The sequence below is a fragment of the Thunnus thynnus genome, chromosome 11, assembly GCF_963924715.1.
Source record: "Thunnus thynnus chromosome 11, fThuThy2.1, whole genome shotgun sequence".
In the NCBI taxonomy this organism is placed as follows: Eukaryota; Metazoa; Chordata; class Actinopteri; order Scombriformes; family Scombridae; genus Thunnus; species Thunnus thynnus.
The window spans coordinates 33,728,582-33,745,383 of NC_089527.1; the positions used below are offsets into that span (position 1 = coordinate 33,728,582).

The following is a 16,802-nucleotide window of genomic DNA, read 5'->3' on the forward strand; positions in this document are numbered from 1 at the left end:
GTTGTATTTGCGGTAAGGGCAGATAGTTGTTGAAGAAAAAAAAGTACTATTAAAACCTAATGTCAAAGTTACTTAGTTTATGCTAGAAAAGAGTTAATGTGTTAGAGAGTTGTAATTGGGACAGAATGATGTTCAGGGTTGATAATATTCCTCAGGTTTTGTGACGAAAGGAGAGATTAGAAAAAAAGGGGGAGGTGTCAAGGATGTATGTAGGAGTGGGCATCTTTACTAATAGTACAGCTATGTTGTGAATCCTGGGTTGACACGAAACACATGTCAGGGGAGTCCAGGGATTATCTGATACTAAGGAAGTTAGAGAGACCTGTGAAGAGTACAAGTAAAATAACTTGTGTTCTGCAGTGGCTCAATAAACATGTCAAACTGAAGTGCAGTGCCTCTCGCTATTTGACACACAAGAAGTGACCAAAAAGAATGTTCAAGGCTAACGCCATTTCGAAGGCGGCAGCGCCAAAAAAGGACACAAGCCAGGGGACTGTCAATTTAAGGAGGTGGAATGGCAGGCACGTAAGAAGAAAGGAAACATCGCCAAGGCTTGCCGTTCGCGACCTGAAGGGAGAAAAGATAAGCAGACCAAGTGGACCCAGCATCTGGTTGTTACAGCCCAGGAGGATGACAGCGACCAGAGTAAAGGAAGGAAATACCAGTGGTAGAGGCCAGTTCCCGGCAACCCACCTGAGGATGTCTTCTCACCCAGAGTCTGCCACCCAGCCTGTCATGCCAGAGCGACAGAGGCAAAGACAGCAAAGACTCAACCAGCACCAGACTTTGTCACTGAGTACTAGGTAGGCAACATCACAGGGGTTAAACTGTTTTTTATAGAGACTGAGGGTGAGGACACTTGTTCTGAGAGTGATGCAGATATTGAGAAACCCTACTATGTATATGTAAGGGTAATGAGAAACAGCTAAAAATGGAAGTAGACACAGGAGCAGCAGTATCTGTAAAAGCTGTACAAACATAGGTTTAAGAAGGTAAAGCTAATGCCTACAAATTGTGTGCTGGAAACCTACAGTAAACTTAGAATGAGAGGGAGAATTTCTGTGACAGTGAAGTGCAATGGGAACAGTTACACACTTAACTTGCTTGTGGTCAAAGGTAATGGTCCAGCATTACTGAGAAGAAACTGAATCAAGAAGTTAAGACTGGATTGGTCTTCTGTAAACAGAGTAGCACCTGAGAATGTGGAGGAGTTATGTGACAGGTACCCAGAGGTGTTTCAGCCCAGTCTAGGGAAGGTGACAGAGATCAAAGCCAAACTCCATGTAGCACAAGTGGCTATTCCTAAGTTTTGCAAACCAGGTTCTGTGCCTTATTTAATTCAATTCAATTCAATCCAATTTTTCAATTCAGTTTTATTTAAATAGCGCCAAACCATAACAAAAGTTATCTCACTTTTTACATAGAGCAGGTCAAGACCGTACCCTTTAATTTACAGAAACTCAACTATTCCCTCATAAGCAAGCACTTGGCAACAGTGGCAAGGAAAAGCTCCCCTTTAACGGGAAGAAACCTCAAGCAGAACCAGGCCTTAGGTGGGCGGCCATCTGCCTTGACCGTTTTTTTGAGAGACAAAGGAGGAGGGAGGAGGAGAGGGGGGAGAGAGACACAGAGAAACATAATAACTGTTGGGCCTCATACTCCATAAGACAAAGGCAGGCCTGCATGCAAGTTCCAAAGCCTGATAGCCAGAAATGGCACTCAGGAAACAAAGGGAGTCCATTTCGGACTCCATATCCCAACATGCACTGTTCATTTCACACATATGTGCTAACCGGAAATGGTCTCAACAAATAGTATTTCATTGGCAGAGACGCTCCTGCACAGAGGAAATCATGGTGACACAACCGTGACATCACCGCACCTTTAAAAGCTGGAGACACCCAGAAAAACACGCCTTCCATTGTGACTGAGCTGGGGGAAGCTTCGCTGCCTCCATGAGCCAGTTTACTGGAGGTAACCCCGTGCACATGCTTTTCCCCCACCGACTGGAAGACTCTCCCCTCGCCAGACAAGATGAGACTTCGCCCTGTGTTCAACCAAACACAATTACCAGATCTGAGAGAGACTGCTGCTGCAGAAGGAAGCAAAGGATTTCTTCATGAAGACGTAGATAACCTCTCTGCCCCACTCTTCTTCAACTGAGTCCACTCTGCTGTCTCCTCAGGAACGCCGCTGAGGATCAGCTTGCTGTGAAACCCGCTGACAGCGCGAGGATGGCCCCGTCATCATCGGAGCCGAGGAACCGAGCTGGACCGTACTTAACACACACACCCTGCTTGCTTTCTAAAGTGACCAAGTAAGAGGTCTGGGCAGAGACAGTGTTAGATTTTGTTATTTTCAGCTTCAGTGCTGTTGTTAGCATTTAGCTTTTAAGCTTTGCTATCATTTTCTTTGTTGTGTGAATTGACGAACCACCGAGTCCCTGTGTTCTGCTTTACTCCAAGGAGTATTTGAAGTGTGCTGCCTGTTTAGTTGTGTTCACCACGCTAGACTATTTTGTGTTTGTCCTGCTCGGGACTACTGCTGTGTTTGTGCCACCGTGAGTGAGAAAGTAAGTTGCTTTGTCGACCAGAAAGCAGACGATGTGTGTTACAGACTGCCGTCTGTACGCGTGCTCTCTTTGGACAAAGGAACCGTTTCTCTCTCCCCCGGTCGCTTTCCCCCTTCTTTCTTTCCTCTCGTTCGCCTAACCCACACACGCGTGCATACTACCACATACACACACACACACACACATACACACACACACACACATATCTTTTTACGCATCTGATGGTCAGATAACGTGGGACACATCCCTCGTTATCTGACCATCAGACACGTGTGTTTTACATGGAATTGGGTGAGCGCAGGACGCCGACCACCAGGCGGCACCATCTTGCTATTGTCTAACCAAGACACCGCCGTCACTTCCGCCATTTGGTTCTCACATGACTTGACTTCCTCCCATAGTCACGTCCATGTCTAAGCCCTCGACGTCATCACGTCAGATCCCGTCGCCATCTTGTCTCTCTCACACACACATGCATTCACCTGCATGTGTTTAACACTGTACATAGCTGTTGTTTATATGTTTGCTTAAGTAGGATTAGATTTTAGAACAGTGGTTTATTGAACAGAGCATTTGTTAAGCTTTTTTTAAATTTGTTAATTTTGCTAAGTTTAATAATTACTGTTATATCTTAAAGAGAAGTCTGTTATCTTTTTGTTTTTATATATTGTTAAAAGTGGCTGATTGAGGGAGTCAGAGCTCGAATTCATACCTTCTGTGTTCACCTGTGAATGTTGATAACATTAACATTAAAGGTGAACTCTTTTATGAGACTACTTTGTTTTGTTATTCGTCCCGATTTCCGGGTGGTGCCCCGTAATTATTAATTCACATTAATAATTCTATTAATTTTTGCAATTAATAATTATCTCTGATAATTATTAATTATTGCTAATAACCAACTGTGTTCCTCACAGATCTGACAGTTGTGTCCCATATGTGAGGTTCTTTAACAGTTGGTGCCCGAATTATTAATTGATATTAATAATCTCTTGGTTTCATAATTCATAATTATCTATGATAATTATGAATCTATGATAATTATGAATTATTACTAATAGCCAAACCCACTCCTACCAGTACCAACACAACAATAATAACAATAACAATGATAATAATACAAGAGAAATGACTAGTAATAATAATAGCAAATTATGCACTAAGGGAGGCAGTGGAAGCCCAGCTAAGCAAAATGGAGGCTGATGTGGTTTTTTCACCTGTAATTACAGTGAATGGACCACACCAACTGTCAACATCCCTAAGGTAGATCAGACAGTGAGGATATGTGGGGACTCTAAGGTGTCTATCAACCCATGGCTTGAGGTAGATCATTACCCCATACCAAAACACCTGTTCACAAACCTAGCAAATTGTAAGAAATTCACTAAGCTTGATTTGTCACAAGCCTATCAACAAGTAGAGGAGAGCTCGAAACAGTACTTAACCATAAACACGCATAGAGGGCTGTATCAAGCAAACAGACTCCCTTGCGGTGTGGCAAGTGCACCTGCGATATTTCAAAAGCCAATGGATCAAGTTCTCCAGGGCATAGATGGTATAATTTGTTATTTGGATGACATCTTGATCACAGGACAGGACACAGAAACACACATGAAAAACCTGGAAGAAGAGCTAAAGAGACAACCTCAGGGTTAACAAAGAAAAATGTGCCTTCCTCCAGCATAGTGTGTCATGCTTGGGACATGTCATGATGCAGAGGAAATTCACCTTTTGCTAATTTTTCATTGCTAATTTCCCCACTACTAACAATGAACTCAAGTCTTTTCTTTCACTAGTGAGTTACTATGTAAAGTTCATCCCTAACCTTTCGACCCTGATAGCACCTATGACAGATTTACTGCAGAAAAATGCTGATTGGAAGTGGTCAGCATTGTGCCAGAAAGCGTTTGAGGAAGCTAAAAAACAGCTTCCTTCCTTACAACCCAGATCTACCACTCATACTAGCGTGTGATGCTTCACCAGTAGGAATAGGTGCAGTGATCTCCCACTAGATGCCTGATGGCAGTGAAAAACATAACTTTTGCTTCTAGGATGCAAAGGCTGAGAAAAATACTCTCAGATAGAAGATGTATTGTGATGAAATATCATGAGTATTTGGTCGTAAGTTTACTCTAGTAACAGTCAACAAACCACTGGTGAAGATCTTAGGTCCAAGAGTGCCTCTCTTAGCCTCAGTGAGGATGCAGAGATGGTCCCTGATTTTAGCTGTATATACCTATGACATTCAGCACAAACCAATTTAAGCAGCACGAAAATGCTGATGCATTATCCAGACTGACAATACCAGATTACAGATTTCCAAAACCAAACCCAGTGTTCAGGGTGTCATGTCAAAGTATTTAACAGAGGTGGTTCAACAACCATATGTGAAACGAAGGTTTGAACTCACAATAGAGGATGATTGTGTTCTCTCTGGGGTTTCAGGGTGGTCACCCCAGAAAAGCTACAAAGCAGGTTATTATCAGAGTTGCATGACAGCCATTGGGGTATGGTGAAAATGAAGGCGCTGTGTTGTTACCTGTTATTGCCTAAAGGTGGTGCCAGTAGTACTTATGTGTATACAGGGAGCTGCTCAAGTGCAGACATAAGTTCACCTTTCTGCTAAAGAGGCCATCTGAGTTCGCTAACTTCTTCTCTCTGTCATTTTTCACTGGAGATACATTTTCCCAACATATTCTGTGATACACGACATAAGCATTACACAGGGGAATGTTAAGTTGTATGAAATAGAAAGGACAGGATAATAAAGGAGAAAAAGAAAATAATCAGAGTAAATTAAATTAAGGCAGATTAATGTTACATTTGAAACATCTTTTTGTGTTTATGAAATCTGATCAAATCATGAGTGAGTAAACATATATCTTTGAGAAAAACATTTGTGAATAAAAAAAAGTACCCGTTGGAATAATCACATTTACAATCATTTAAATTCAGAAGAAAAGTGTAATTTCTCTAGACTTACACTTTGATTTTTTTCTCATTTTTATGACAAAAAAATGAGTAACTGAATAATAATGTTGCAAAGAGATGTATACTCACTAGTTCATTCCCACTAAACCCATCGGCTTTAAGGTAGATTTTTATGTAGTTTGATTTTATGAGACCTCAATTCTTTTTATTCTAACATGTAGCTACGCATTTGTTTTTGTGCTGTATCTGTATATTTCCGTTTTTACAAGAGGATTTTGACAATAAAGAAAGATGCATCATATTCTATGTGGTCATTGTGAGTTTTGAATGTAAAAAGTGAATCTACAAATACAAGTAACTGCAGTAACTACTGTACAGCTGTCACCTATATGTATGTAGTGGATCAACATTTCCCTCTGAAATACAGTGGAGGAGAAGCTGGTAACCTCACACAAAGGCAAGAAGTCACTACAGACTAAACTTACAGAAATAACATGTTAATTAGTGGGCATTAGAGGTGCTGGCACTATAGGTGTATTTTTGAACTTTGGACAGAGCCAGGTTAAGGGTTACCTGTTTCCTTTCTTAATGCTAAGCTAAAGCTAACCGTCTCCTGACTTGAGAGTGGTATCAGTCTTCTCCTGTAACTCTTGACAAGAAAGCAAATGAGCTAATTTCCCAAAATGGCTAACTTTACACTGATTCATTCAATTGGGGTTGTGTTTCTGGTCACCTGATGAATGTAATATCCACTCTCCTTTTTGCTCTGTTTTTGATCTCCACCAACACCTGAGAGAAATATATGGATCTTTAGCTGCTAAATGCTCCACTATATTCACCAGCTAGCCTCTAACTTGGTCTGCTGTTTGATGCGGAGCAGATAGTGTCCAGTGTGTTTTTAGAGTTTTTCAATGCCTGTTACTGCTGGAAATGACACCATGAGAACAATGAAACTGAATCAAAGCAAGGAAATTAGAACAATGAGCCAGAAGACGCTGTGAAGCTCTGTAGAGCTCAGAGGAGCTGCCGAGTCAGGTGATAATTCTCTGTGGGTTCATAACTAGGAGCAACACCTTTCACATACACATAGTTATGTGATCCATTGTTAATATAAAAATATTGGTTATAGCCAGGGAATTTAAAACTTTCCACCTCTCCATAGGCTAGCCATTTCGTGATGACAAATTATTAAGTAATCAGCCGTGACAGAATAACATTAGAGGTTTGATTCGATGGTGGAGCTTGTGACAAGACATATAAAATGTTCTCTGGAAACATGGATTATATAACTCCCATCGGTGCTGGTCACTCGTTGACATGCAAGAGCTGTCTACATCAAACTGAGACATGTACTTTTCTCTCTAAATGCACTTTAATGCACTGTGCTGCTAACTGCTCATTCTCTTTTTGTTTTGTTTTGTTTTTTCTCTTGGGATTTGTATGTTTCTATCATTTTTTAAAGGGAATTTTTAGATATACAGTACATCGTCATCCTTTCTATTGTTGTTGCATTGCTGTGGGTTGGAAGAAACAGCATTTCATTTTTTGTGTGTGCAAATGCACAAGAAAATGACAATAAACTAAATCTTGAATCTTGAATCTTGAAAATGAATGGACTGAAAAGGCAATAAAGTTTGTTTTTGTTTTGTTTTGTTTTTTAAAAAAGAAACAAACAGTATAAATGTATCAGTGTGTGTGGCTGTGTGAAGCTTTTGGCCGGAGTTCACTGATCCCATATATCACTGTTGTTTCATCATAATCTGACTAATGAGCTGGAATAAACCTGTTAGTGGTCACCGTCTCTCTCTCTCGCTCTCTCAATTTCAATTTCACTTTGCTTCATTGGCATGCAATGCAAGTTCATCTGTGTTGCAAAAACATAGAAAGGCAAATCATGGATAAAGAATTAGCGTGCAATCATAATAATAATAATATGAACTGGTTATGTAAGAAAAAATCATGAGCAATGAAAACAATGTATGATGATTACATATTATATGTCCGCTGTCATCTTATGTTGTATAATCTAGTGTATGTATGTACTCATTTTCCTACTTATGACTCAGGTAATTTTTGTAGGAGTAAGTTGTAAAAAAAAATTAAATTAAATATAACTTCATTGATTAATTATTATATATAACATATATTATGTAAAATATAATTAACAGAACTATAGAAACTAATTAATAAATTAGTTTTAACAAAATGCAGAATTACATAAAATAAATTAATTTTTATAGTATAAAACAGTATATACAGTAATATAATAAGAATAAAACTTATACAGTATAAAGATATATTATATTATTATACATACCAACCCAGTCTCACATCAGAATGTATAATAGCTACATTGGTCCACAGTGCAAAATGTATTTGTTTCACAATATCGGCTATAAAATTGTGACATGCTTACGTTTTTTTGCCTATTCTTTTCCATTGGCCTGTGTCCACGTCACATGACTATCAAGTTTCTGTCTGAGAAAACAAACAAAATGGCTGCCATTTCTTTTATTCTCAGTGGAAAATGCAATATTTTAGGATAGTTTCGGCATTAGATGCGTTATAATGACATTTCTAGTGAGAAATGTGCATTTTATTTTCATTATCTTTGTTCAGTGAATATTTATGATGTTAAGTTTGTTAGTTATTACGAAAGTTGTTTCAGGACTCACCACAAAATTGTAGGAATGCAATGTTTTCTATCGTTGCTATGGTGGTAACTATGGACCCTGCTGTTGCTGAAACCTTTGCATTGTGTCGTTATGTGAGCTGTGATGTTATTTGTGTTATTTTATGTAACTATTTGATGATGTTATTTCAATAAAAACAACAGATTTTAGAGTGCAGAAATGAATTGAATTTGAAATCCAGAATTTTAAGCTTTGCAATTGGCTGACTGGAGGACTTGCCACCCGGAAGTATTTCCTCACTGTCAATGTGTTAAGGTTTTCTTTTAATGATATCTTCAACATTTCTTAACACAAAACACAAAAGTGTCCTTGATAAGTTAACAGTGCAATAGGTTTATCTTAAGGCCATCCATTTAAATTATTTCTCTCTTGATTCTGAGAAATAAATTTTTTTTGTCAGGTTTTGATAGCAAAAGGCTACGGAAGAGCATTGTATTGTGGGCTGATGTGGTGCGTTCGACTACTGTTTTGGGTTGTCTGCCGTCAGTGGGCTTCATTCCCTTTCAAATAGCTGCCGTACACTGCAATCAAATCCATCTGTGTTAAGAAAAGGCTTGTTATAACCTGTGATTGTAAAATGTGAAGTTGCTCATTTAATTTTATATTTCCAAGAATATGTGGCTGAGGATATTTAATATGAAATCATCTTTCTTAAGAAATAGTCTTCCTCAGTGAATATTGAGCCACGTCATCTAATAAAGCACTCCACCATTGTGTGTGTGTGTGTGTGTGTGTGTGTGTGTGTGTGTGTGTGTGCACGCGCATGTGCGTGCGCATCAGTACCAAATTGAAGATGGGGTTATCAAGCTGGACTTTACGTTTCACATCACCCAATTAAAACCTGCACTTGTCACTTTCATATATTTCAACAGGACTTTGCATTCAACCTCCACTGTTGCATAATTTAATTACACGCATCAAGTTTAATTTTTTCTCTTGTCACCTTCATATATTTCATACATTTCATTTCTTTGTCCAGAGCGCAGTCCGTATTTCTTTTGTACAGTTTATATTTTATTTCAAATGTTTATCCCATTCCAAAACTACTACTATTCCATTCTGTAAATAGAAATTTTCAATTTAATTTTAACATTACTTTGTTATTTTCATTATTATTATTATTGTTATTATTATTATAATTATTATTATTATTATTGTTATTACCTTACTTCTGTCTATTTTTATTCTTCTGTGTTGTGTGTTTTTGGGAGCAAACACCAAGACACATTCTTTGCTTGCATTGGCTAATGAAACAGATGAACAGCGATTGAATGGGCTACTGTATGTCATGCTGACATAAAATCCCAAGAATCATAAAGATACAAAAAATCTCTAAATAGTAACCTATGCATGTGTTGGAATTTGATGACCTGGAAATGAGAATGGGTTGGTGTTTTCAGCCCTAACCCTAATCCTAACCCTAACCCAAGCACTTCAGGCCTTCCTCCAAGCTTATAGTTATGTACTAGATTCAGCAGTATTGTAATCTCTAAAGGTGCCTCATTTTGGTCACTATTTCCACTTAAAAAGAAAAAAACAAACAAACAAACAAACAAACAAAAACTTTCATTTTATATCTTGGGCCTTCAAAGTGCTCTCTAAAACTAGGCCTGAGATGGCTTTTGTCCATGAAATGAGAAAATTTAAACTTTTTGTAGAGCTAAACCAAACACATGGTTCAAAAGGTCTTGACCTGAAGTGTAACATATGTCAGTACTGACCTTTGAACCATGACTTCGGTGCATGTTTGAAGGCTTATAATTCAGCAACAAAAGGGGCTTTAGACATTGGACCAACTGTTATAGAGAGCTCTTGACCTTAGCTATAATGAGAGTGTAGTCAACAACTGGGAGCACTGTCAGTTATGGGTAAAATATGGTTAAAATTAATTTTCACCCATTTAACAATTAGATATTTAATATCTGATTACACAAATGTGTTTACCATCCCCTTAACATTAACCTATCATATTGTTGAGTTATCAAGGACACCTTTGCGTTTTTGTGTTGAGAAATGTTAAAGATATAATTAAAATAAAACCTTGACACGTTGACAGTGAGAAAAATACTTCCGGTCATACCAATACCAATACCTGGTCAGCCAATCATAAAGCTTCATATTCTGGATTTCAAATTCAATATATTTCTCCACTCTAAAGTCTATGGGTTTTTTATAATTTAAATTAATGGCCTTAAGATAAACCTATTGCACTGTTAACTTATCAAGGACACTTTTGTGTTTTGTGTTAAGAAATGTTGAAGATATCATTAAAAGAAAACCTTAACACATTGACAGTGAGGAAATACTTCCGGGCGGCAAGTCCTCCAGTCAGCCAATTGCAAAGCTTAAAATTCTGGATTTCAAATGCAAGCAGCAGCAGGGTCCATGGCAATGATAGAAAACATTGCATTTCAACAATTTTTTGGTGAGACCTGAAGCAACCTTCATAATAACTAACAAACTAAACATCATATACATTCACTGAACAAAGATTATGAAAATAAAATGCCCATTTCTTGCTAGAAATGTTATCAAATTGCATTTAATGCTGGAACTGTCCTAAAATATTGCATTTTTCACTAAGGATAAAAGAAATGGCACCCATTTTGTTCGTTTTCGCAGACAGAAACTTGACAGTCACGTGACGTGGACACGGGCCAACAGAAAAGAACAGGCAAAAAAAAAAAAACGTAAGCCTGTCACAATTTTGGAGCTGTTATTATAAAACTAATACATTTTGCACTGTGGACCAACATAGCTATTATACATTTTGAGGTGAGACTGGGTTGTTGATACTGTTGCTTTGCCACTCTCTCTCACTTTGGCAGAACATATACTGTATGCAGTTTACAATGATAATAGCGATGGATTTATCATCAGACATTGTCATAATTTTTGAAACAATGGGTCTCTGAATTCGTACATAAGTAAACAGCTTCTCATTTCTAGGCAATGACCTTTGTCAGCTGATATCATGGATGTATTATAAGATAGCCACTCAGCCATGCAGCCAGTTTTTCCCAGTGGCCACTTGCGGTATTGCAGCAAAACATCCCCCTGCAGCCCAACAAGTATTTTCCCCATACACCACCATAGTAAAAGAGACGTTTGTAAAAGTGTTGACAGGACACCTCGAACTGCAAACAAGGTCAATTATGGCTCTTAGTTTTATGAATTTTTGATCCATGGAGGTTTTATATTTGTACAACTTTCCTTGAGCCGAAAAAGCAATTTTAAAATCCCTGACGTCACCACAATGTAAAGTCTATGGGCAGAGCAGGAACTCCCGGGCGGAGCCAGCAGGGGAAACACTACTGTGCATATTCAGTGGGCCGCACAACGCAGAAGTAAACCCAGAAGCTAGAAACTTTTTTGGTGTATGCACCAGCTGAGCAATTGTTATTGGACTGAATGGGCACCATTTTTGGTCCGGTATCCAGCTCTTATAAATACATCTATGGCTGAAATGACCAGGGTCAGCTAGCTCGTGTAAGCTAACACCAATGCTAAAACTACTCTGTCTCCATGTTGTCTGTTTAATGTTTCTAGTTTGTTCTACCCTGTAGTATTATAGTACTGTATAGATAATGAATACAAATATAACCGAACTGTTATTTTAATTATAACTCTGTAATTAACTTTAATAATTATTAAACACTTTAATTGTAGCTAGGCTATAGTTAACTATAGGCTGCTATTATAATGGTTTGGATGCTTACTATAGAAAAACATAGGACTTAGACATAAGCAAATGTTTGGATTTATGCTTTTAGTTTATTTTTTCCAACACTGTGTTTTACTTTTACAAAAAGAAAAGGATATGAGGATGAGGAAGTTTGGCTGGAGTGTAAACTTCTCCAAATCAAATAAAAAGCAGAACAGAGAAACAACCCATCAATTTATTTACTTTATTGATAATTAATTAATTCATGTGGTATTTATTTTTTTTGTATTTATTAATAATTTCATATACTCCAGCTTTAAGAGTCATCCTGAGTTACAGCCATGACAGCAGAAACACACATGTGGAATCAGACCTGCTCCTCAGTGGAAACACACTGGCAGAGAGGCAGCAGCGGTGGGCGGGGCTAAACCACATCTGGATGAAAAACATCTGGAGTTCTCTCTCTCTGCATACATGAGTGTCTCTCCGCTGATCCCGGGGCCGAAGACCGACCGACAGACCGAGCGCCTGTGTGTTTCTCTGGCTGACTTTGCCCGTAGATGATGGCTCGGTGCTTGACGTTTTGGGCCGGGATCCTCGTCCTCCTGACAGTCTGTGAGTGCTGCCTGTTCTCCGGCTCTCTCTGAGCGTTTCTCTCTATTCCTCCGAGCTGTTTGCGATTTTTTGGAGGGCCGGACAGAGGGGATGGAGCGGGGGAAGACGTTTTGTTTTGGAGAAATCTGAGGGTGGAAATGTTGAAATAGTAGTTGAGCTTAAAGACTATCTGACGATCCAGATGCCAGTTCAGTCCTGCATCAATTTCTTTATGTTCTGTCTTTCCTTCTCTGGCTAATGTGCTACATTTAGTGTTTGATACTGGCAGGCCCTGAAGTTAAGTCATTTTTGGTTCTGAAGTTTGAATAACCAAACTTTTTACTTAAGGAGTCGATTCTGGACTATTTTACAGTGGTGAAAGAAGTTCAGATTGTTTACTTAAGTAAAAGTAGCAATACTACTGTTTAAAAATACTCCATTACAAGTAAAAGTAATGCATTCAAAATGTTACTGAAGTAAACGTTTTCATATTAGCAACAAGATGTATTGTACTTTAAGTATCAAAAGTACTCATTATGCAGAATGGCCCCTGCCAGTGTTATGATATTATGAGATTAATTAGATCATTATTATTGATGCATTAACATGTAAACAGTACTTTAATGTGGAGATAATATTAACTGCTTCTTAATATAGTTGGATAGTTTAATTATTAACAGTGCTGATCACATGCTTTGTATGGAGTACAAAGTACAATACTTGCCTCTTGAAATGAAGTGAAGTATGAAGTTGCGTAAAATGGAGAAACTCAAAGTGAAATTATCTCAAACTTGTAGTCAAGTACAGTACTTGATCACTTTCCACCACTGATTTTATAGCTTCATAGCTAAATTAGTCCTACACACTAGAAATCATTGGGTTAAAATCTATATAGCACCAACACAATCGTGGGTTTATGTTACCCAGAAAGCCAATCAAGACAAGAGGTTGTTTTGACCCAGTTTTAGTGTTAATTTTTATTTTACTGTTGGGATATTTACCCAAACTAAAGCTTGTTATAATCTAATGTACTCTTTTTAAACTTACATTTCACGGTTTGTTATTGATTGTTAATACCTTGTGTATATGTTGAATGTCATATGCACATCATTTTGTACAAGAAACAATGCATTTGTGACAGTTTTTAGCTAAAGCTTATTGTGTGTAACACTGGGTCAAAATATGAGTTGGTGCTATATTGACCCAAACTGGGTAAAATTTGGACCCAGTGATTTTTATTGTGTGCCGTTTCTACACAAACAGAAGTGTTGAAACCCATTATACCCAGTTTACAAATCTCCTAATCTCTGAATCCTCAGGCTTTATCATGATAAAAGTGTTCAGCAGTTTTAGCTTCAGATAAGTTGCTCACTGTCTGTCACTGTTTTAGTTTGATGACACACATCAGAGTGGTGATTTGTTGACACAAAGTTTTTTTTTCCAAATCAGAGCTCTGTTTATGCCAAACTGTCTCCATTATTGTTTTTTGCAAATGATCTCTTTGGCAAGTTCATCCTACACTGAGTGAACATCCGTATCTTTAAACCTGGAACTGAGCTCTCTGTACAAACAATATATTGTACCTTTAGGGTGAGTCCACATTTGTGCTGCCAATGCCTTGAAAAACTAAATTAAGCTGCAAATATTTACCCAAAGAGCCTAATCTCACAGGAAATTCATACTTATCAGATGGTTTTGTGACAATTGTGTGGACTCAACTGTTATTTTTTTCTTCTGTGAACAAAGTCAGTCAGAAGAGCTGCATGTATGTATGAATGTGTGGTTTGTTTTAAAATATGTTTCCTGAGTTTGATTTCCTGACAAAATAGTATGTGAATGCAGAAATATCATGAATACAACTGCAGTAATTGTAAGTGAAAAGTATGAAAATTCTGTAGACATCTCTGAACCCCTGAAGTTACATCTGGTAAACTCAGTTTTTTTGCCACAAGGTTTACATTTGGTAAACAACCAGTGAGAATCCATGCTCTGGTCAGATATGTACTGGACCAATCAGCAAACTAAATGACACATTTGACCATGACACACCAATAAACCCAGTGAGCAACTATTTGAAACAAAATTACAATGTTGTATGATCTGCATCTTATCTTTGAAGTTTTGGGCAGCTGTGGCTCAGAGGTAGAGCGGGTCGTCCACTAATCGGAAGATCAGCGGTTCGATCACAAGCTCCTCCAGGCCGCATGTCGAATTGTCCTTGGGCAAGTTACTGCACCCCAAATTGCGAATGTGTGTGTGAATGATTAGATCATTGCAGTAGCAGTTTGGTATGTTGCATGGTAGCCCCCTGCCATCAATGTATGAATTTGTGTATGAATGAGTGAATGTTGACATGCAGTTTAAAGCACTTTGAGTGGTTGGAAGACTAGAAAGGCGCTGTATAAATGCAGTCCACTTACCATTCACCATTTGATCCTTCATTTCTATCAATTAAAATGTGGAGATGTGGTGAGATCTTTACAGAGCAACAGGGAGGAAACAGAGCAGTGAGATGATCATCACTCAGGTTTTAAACAAACCTCCAGTTTGAACTTTTTTGAAAAAGAAAACAAAGATAAACACTACAATTAATATTGATAAATTAATATTCAGTTAATATATCATACATTTTACAGGCTCAGTTTCTGTACCATCTGTGACTTATTTACTGTACTTCACCATTTTTCTATACAAAAGGGAATTATAATCAACATTTTATGTGTTCTCACTTTCAGTTTCACCTCTGAAAAGGCACCATTACAGTAGTCTATCCTAAAGTTTTTCTTTCACACTGACACATACATCTTTAATTATCACTATATTTTTAAGATACCAGTAGGTAAATTTGTGTAACTTTCTTAATGTGGATGTTAAAATTTAGGTCTGAGTCCATAACTTCACCAAGGTTTATGGCTTGGCTTGTGGTTTACATTAACAAGAATTATTACATTAAAAAGAATATTGACATACTACTATAATTCATCCTGAGGTGAACATGAACATCAATACCAAATTTCATGGCAATCAATCAGATAGTTATCAAGACATCTCAACCTAAACCACAAATGTCAATCTAATGGCAGCACTACAGGTTAAGTCTCAAGGATACATCATCTGGGAACTGTGAATGTCTACACGATTTAGTTCAATCTGTCCAATATATGTTGAGATATTTTAGTGGAGAAGTGTAAAATTTGACCTGTAGGTGGTGTTAGATATAATGTCATGTGATCCCCAAAGTCACTAGGAAATGATCATCTGGGTACCTTGGATATCTACTACCAAATTGTATGGCAATCAATAGATGTTGAGATATTTCAATTTGGACCAAAGTGGTGGACTGACTGACCAACATTCCTAACAAATGCCAAGCCAAAGCCACAAAAACATATTTCTACCAATTAACAATAGTAAGTTCAAATAATTTAATCAAGTCCATGATAGAAATGACATACGAAAAACACATTAGGCTGTGTAATCAGATATGTTATCAACAACACAGTTTTAGCTAGCTGAGGAGATAATTAGCAAAGTAACAGGCTGGACATTAACTAATGGCTCATTTGAAATACACAAAACAGAAACAAATCACATCTCTTCAATTCTCCTGCAACAATTTGAAACACAATCAGATGTTCACCAATATGGCCACCAAATGTGGAAGAGTAGTAGAAATTTTCCAGTAAAATTTGTTAATGTAGCACAGGGGTCAGCAACCTTTTGGATGTCCTGTGCCACTTTACAATTGCCATGTTTCCATTAACCTATTTATGTGCATTTTGAAGTATTGCATTACTTACTTAAAGCTTAATGGACTTAATGGAAAATTTAAAAAAAACTTCCTCAATTTCACAAAACAGTTTTTATGCTTGCTTGAGGAGGATTTTGGAAATGTCGGTAATGTGTGGGTAATGGGTTTAATTTGTTGAATAAATAATGATGTAGCGAACATTTATCTCACATGACCGATCAGCTGTTTGGACACATGCCTCTGAATGGTACATAACTTAGTCATTCAGCTGCACATGGTAAATGGTAAATGGACTGTACTTGTATAGCGCCTTTCTAGTCCTCTGACCACTCAAAGTGCTTTTACACTACGAATCACATTCGCCCATTCACACACATTCGTGTGCTGAGTGGGTACACATTTTCGCAGCAGAGAGTGCACACATCTCAGTAAGTCCTTTTGTGAAATAAATCTGAATTTGTTTGTCAAAGACGGCTGAAAGAGGCAAATATTGGACAACCTAATTTTTTTTTGCTTCTGCCATCATCAGTTGTTCATGAAATAAAGCAAAAAAGAAAGTTAGCTAGCTATCCTACATTTTTTCTTTGTAATGCTGCA

The 16,802-nt window shown here is 37.8% G+C and overlaps 1 protein-coding gene across 1 annotated transcript in view; it reads left to right on the forward strand.

The window, feature by feature from the left end:
- The first annotated feature begins 11,403 nt into the window (after window positions 1–11,403).
- LOC137193257 (TGF-beta receptor type-2-like) overlaps window positions 11,404–16,802 on the forward strand; it is a 42,837-nt gene continuing 37,438 nt past the window's right edge. The window contains exons 1-2 of the mRNA XM_067604580.1: window positions 11,404–11,685; window positions 12,175–12,475. Coding sequence (XP_067460681.1) covers window positions 12,421–12,475 — 55 coding nt within the window. The 5' untranslated portion in view covers window positions 11,404–11,685; window positions 12,175–12,420. The remainder of the gene's footprint in view (window positions 11,686–12,174; window positions 12,476–16,802) is intronic.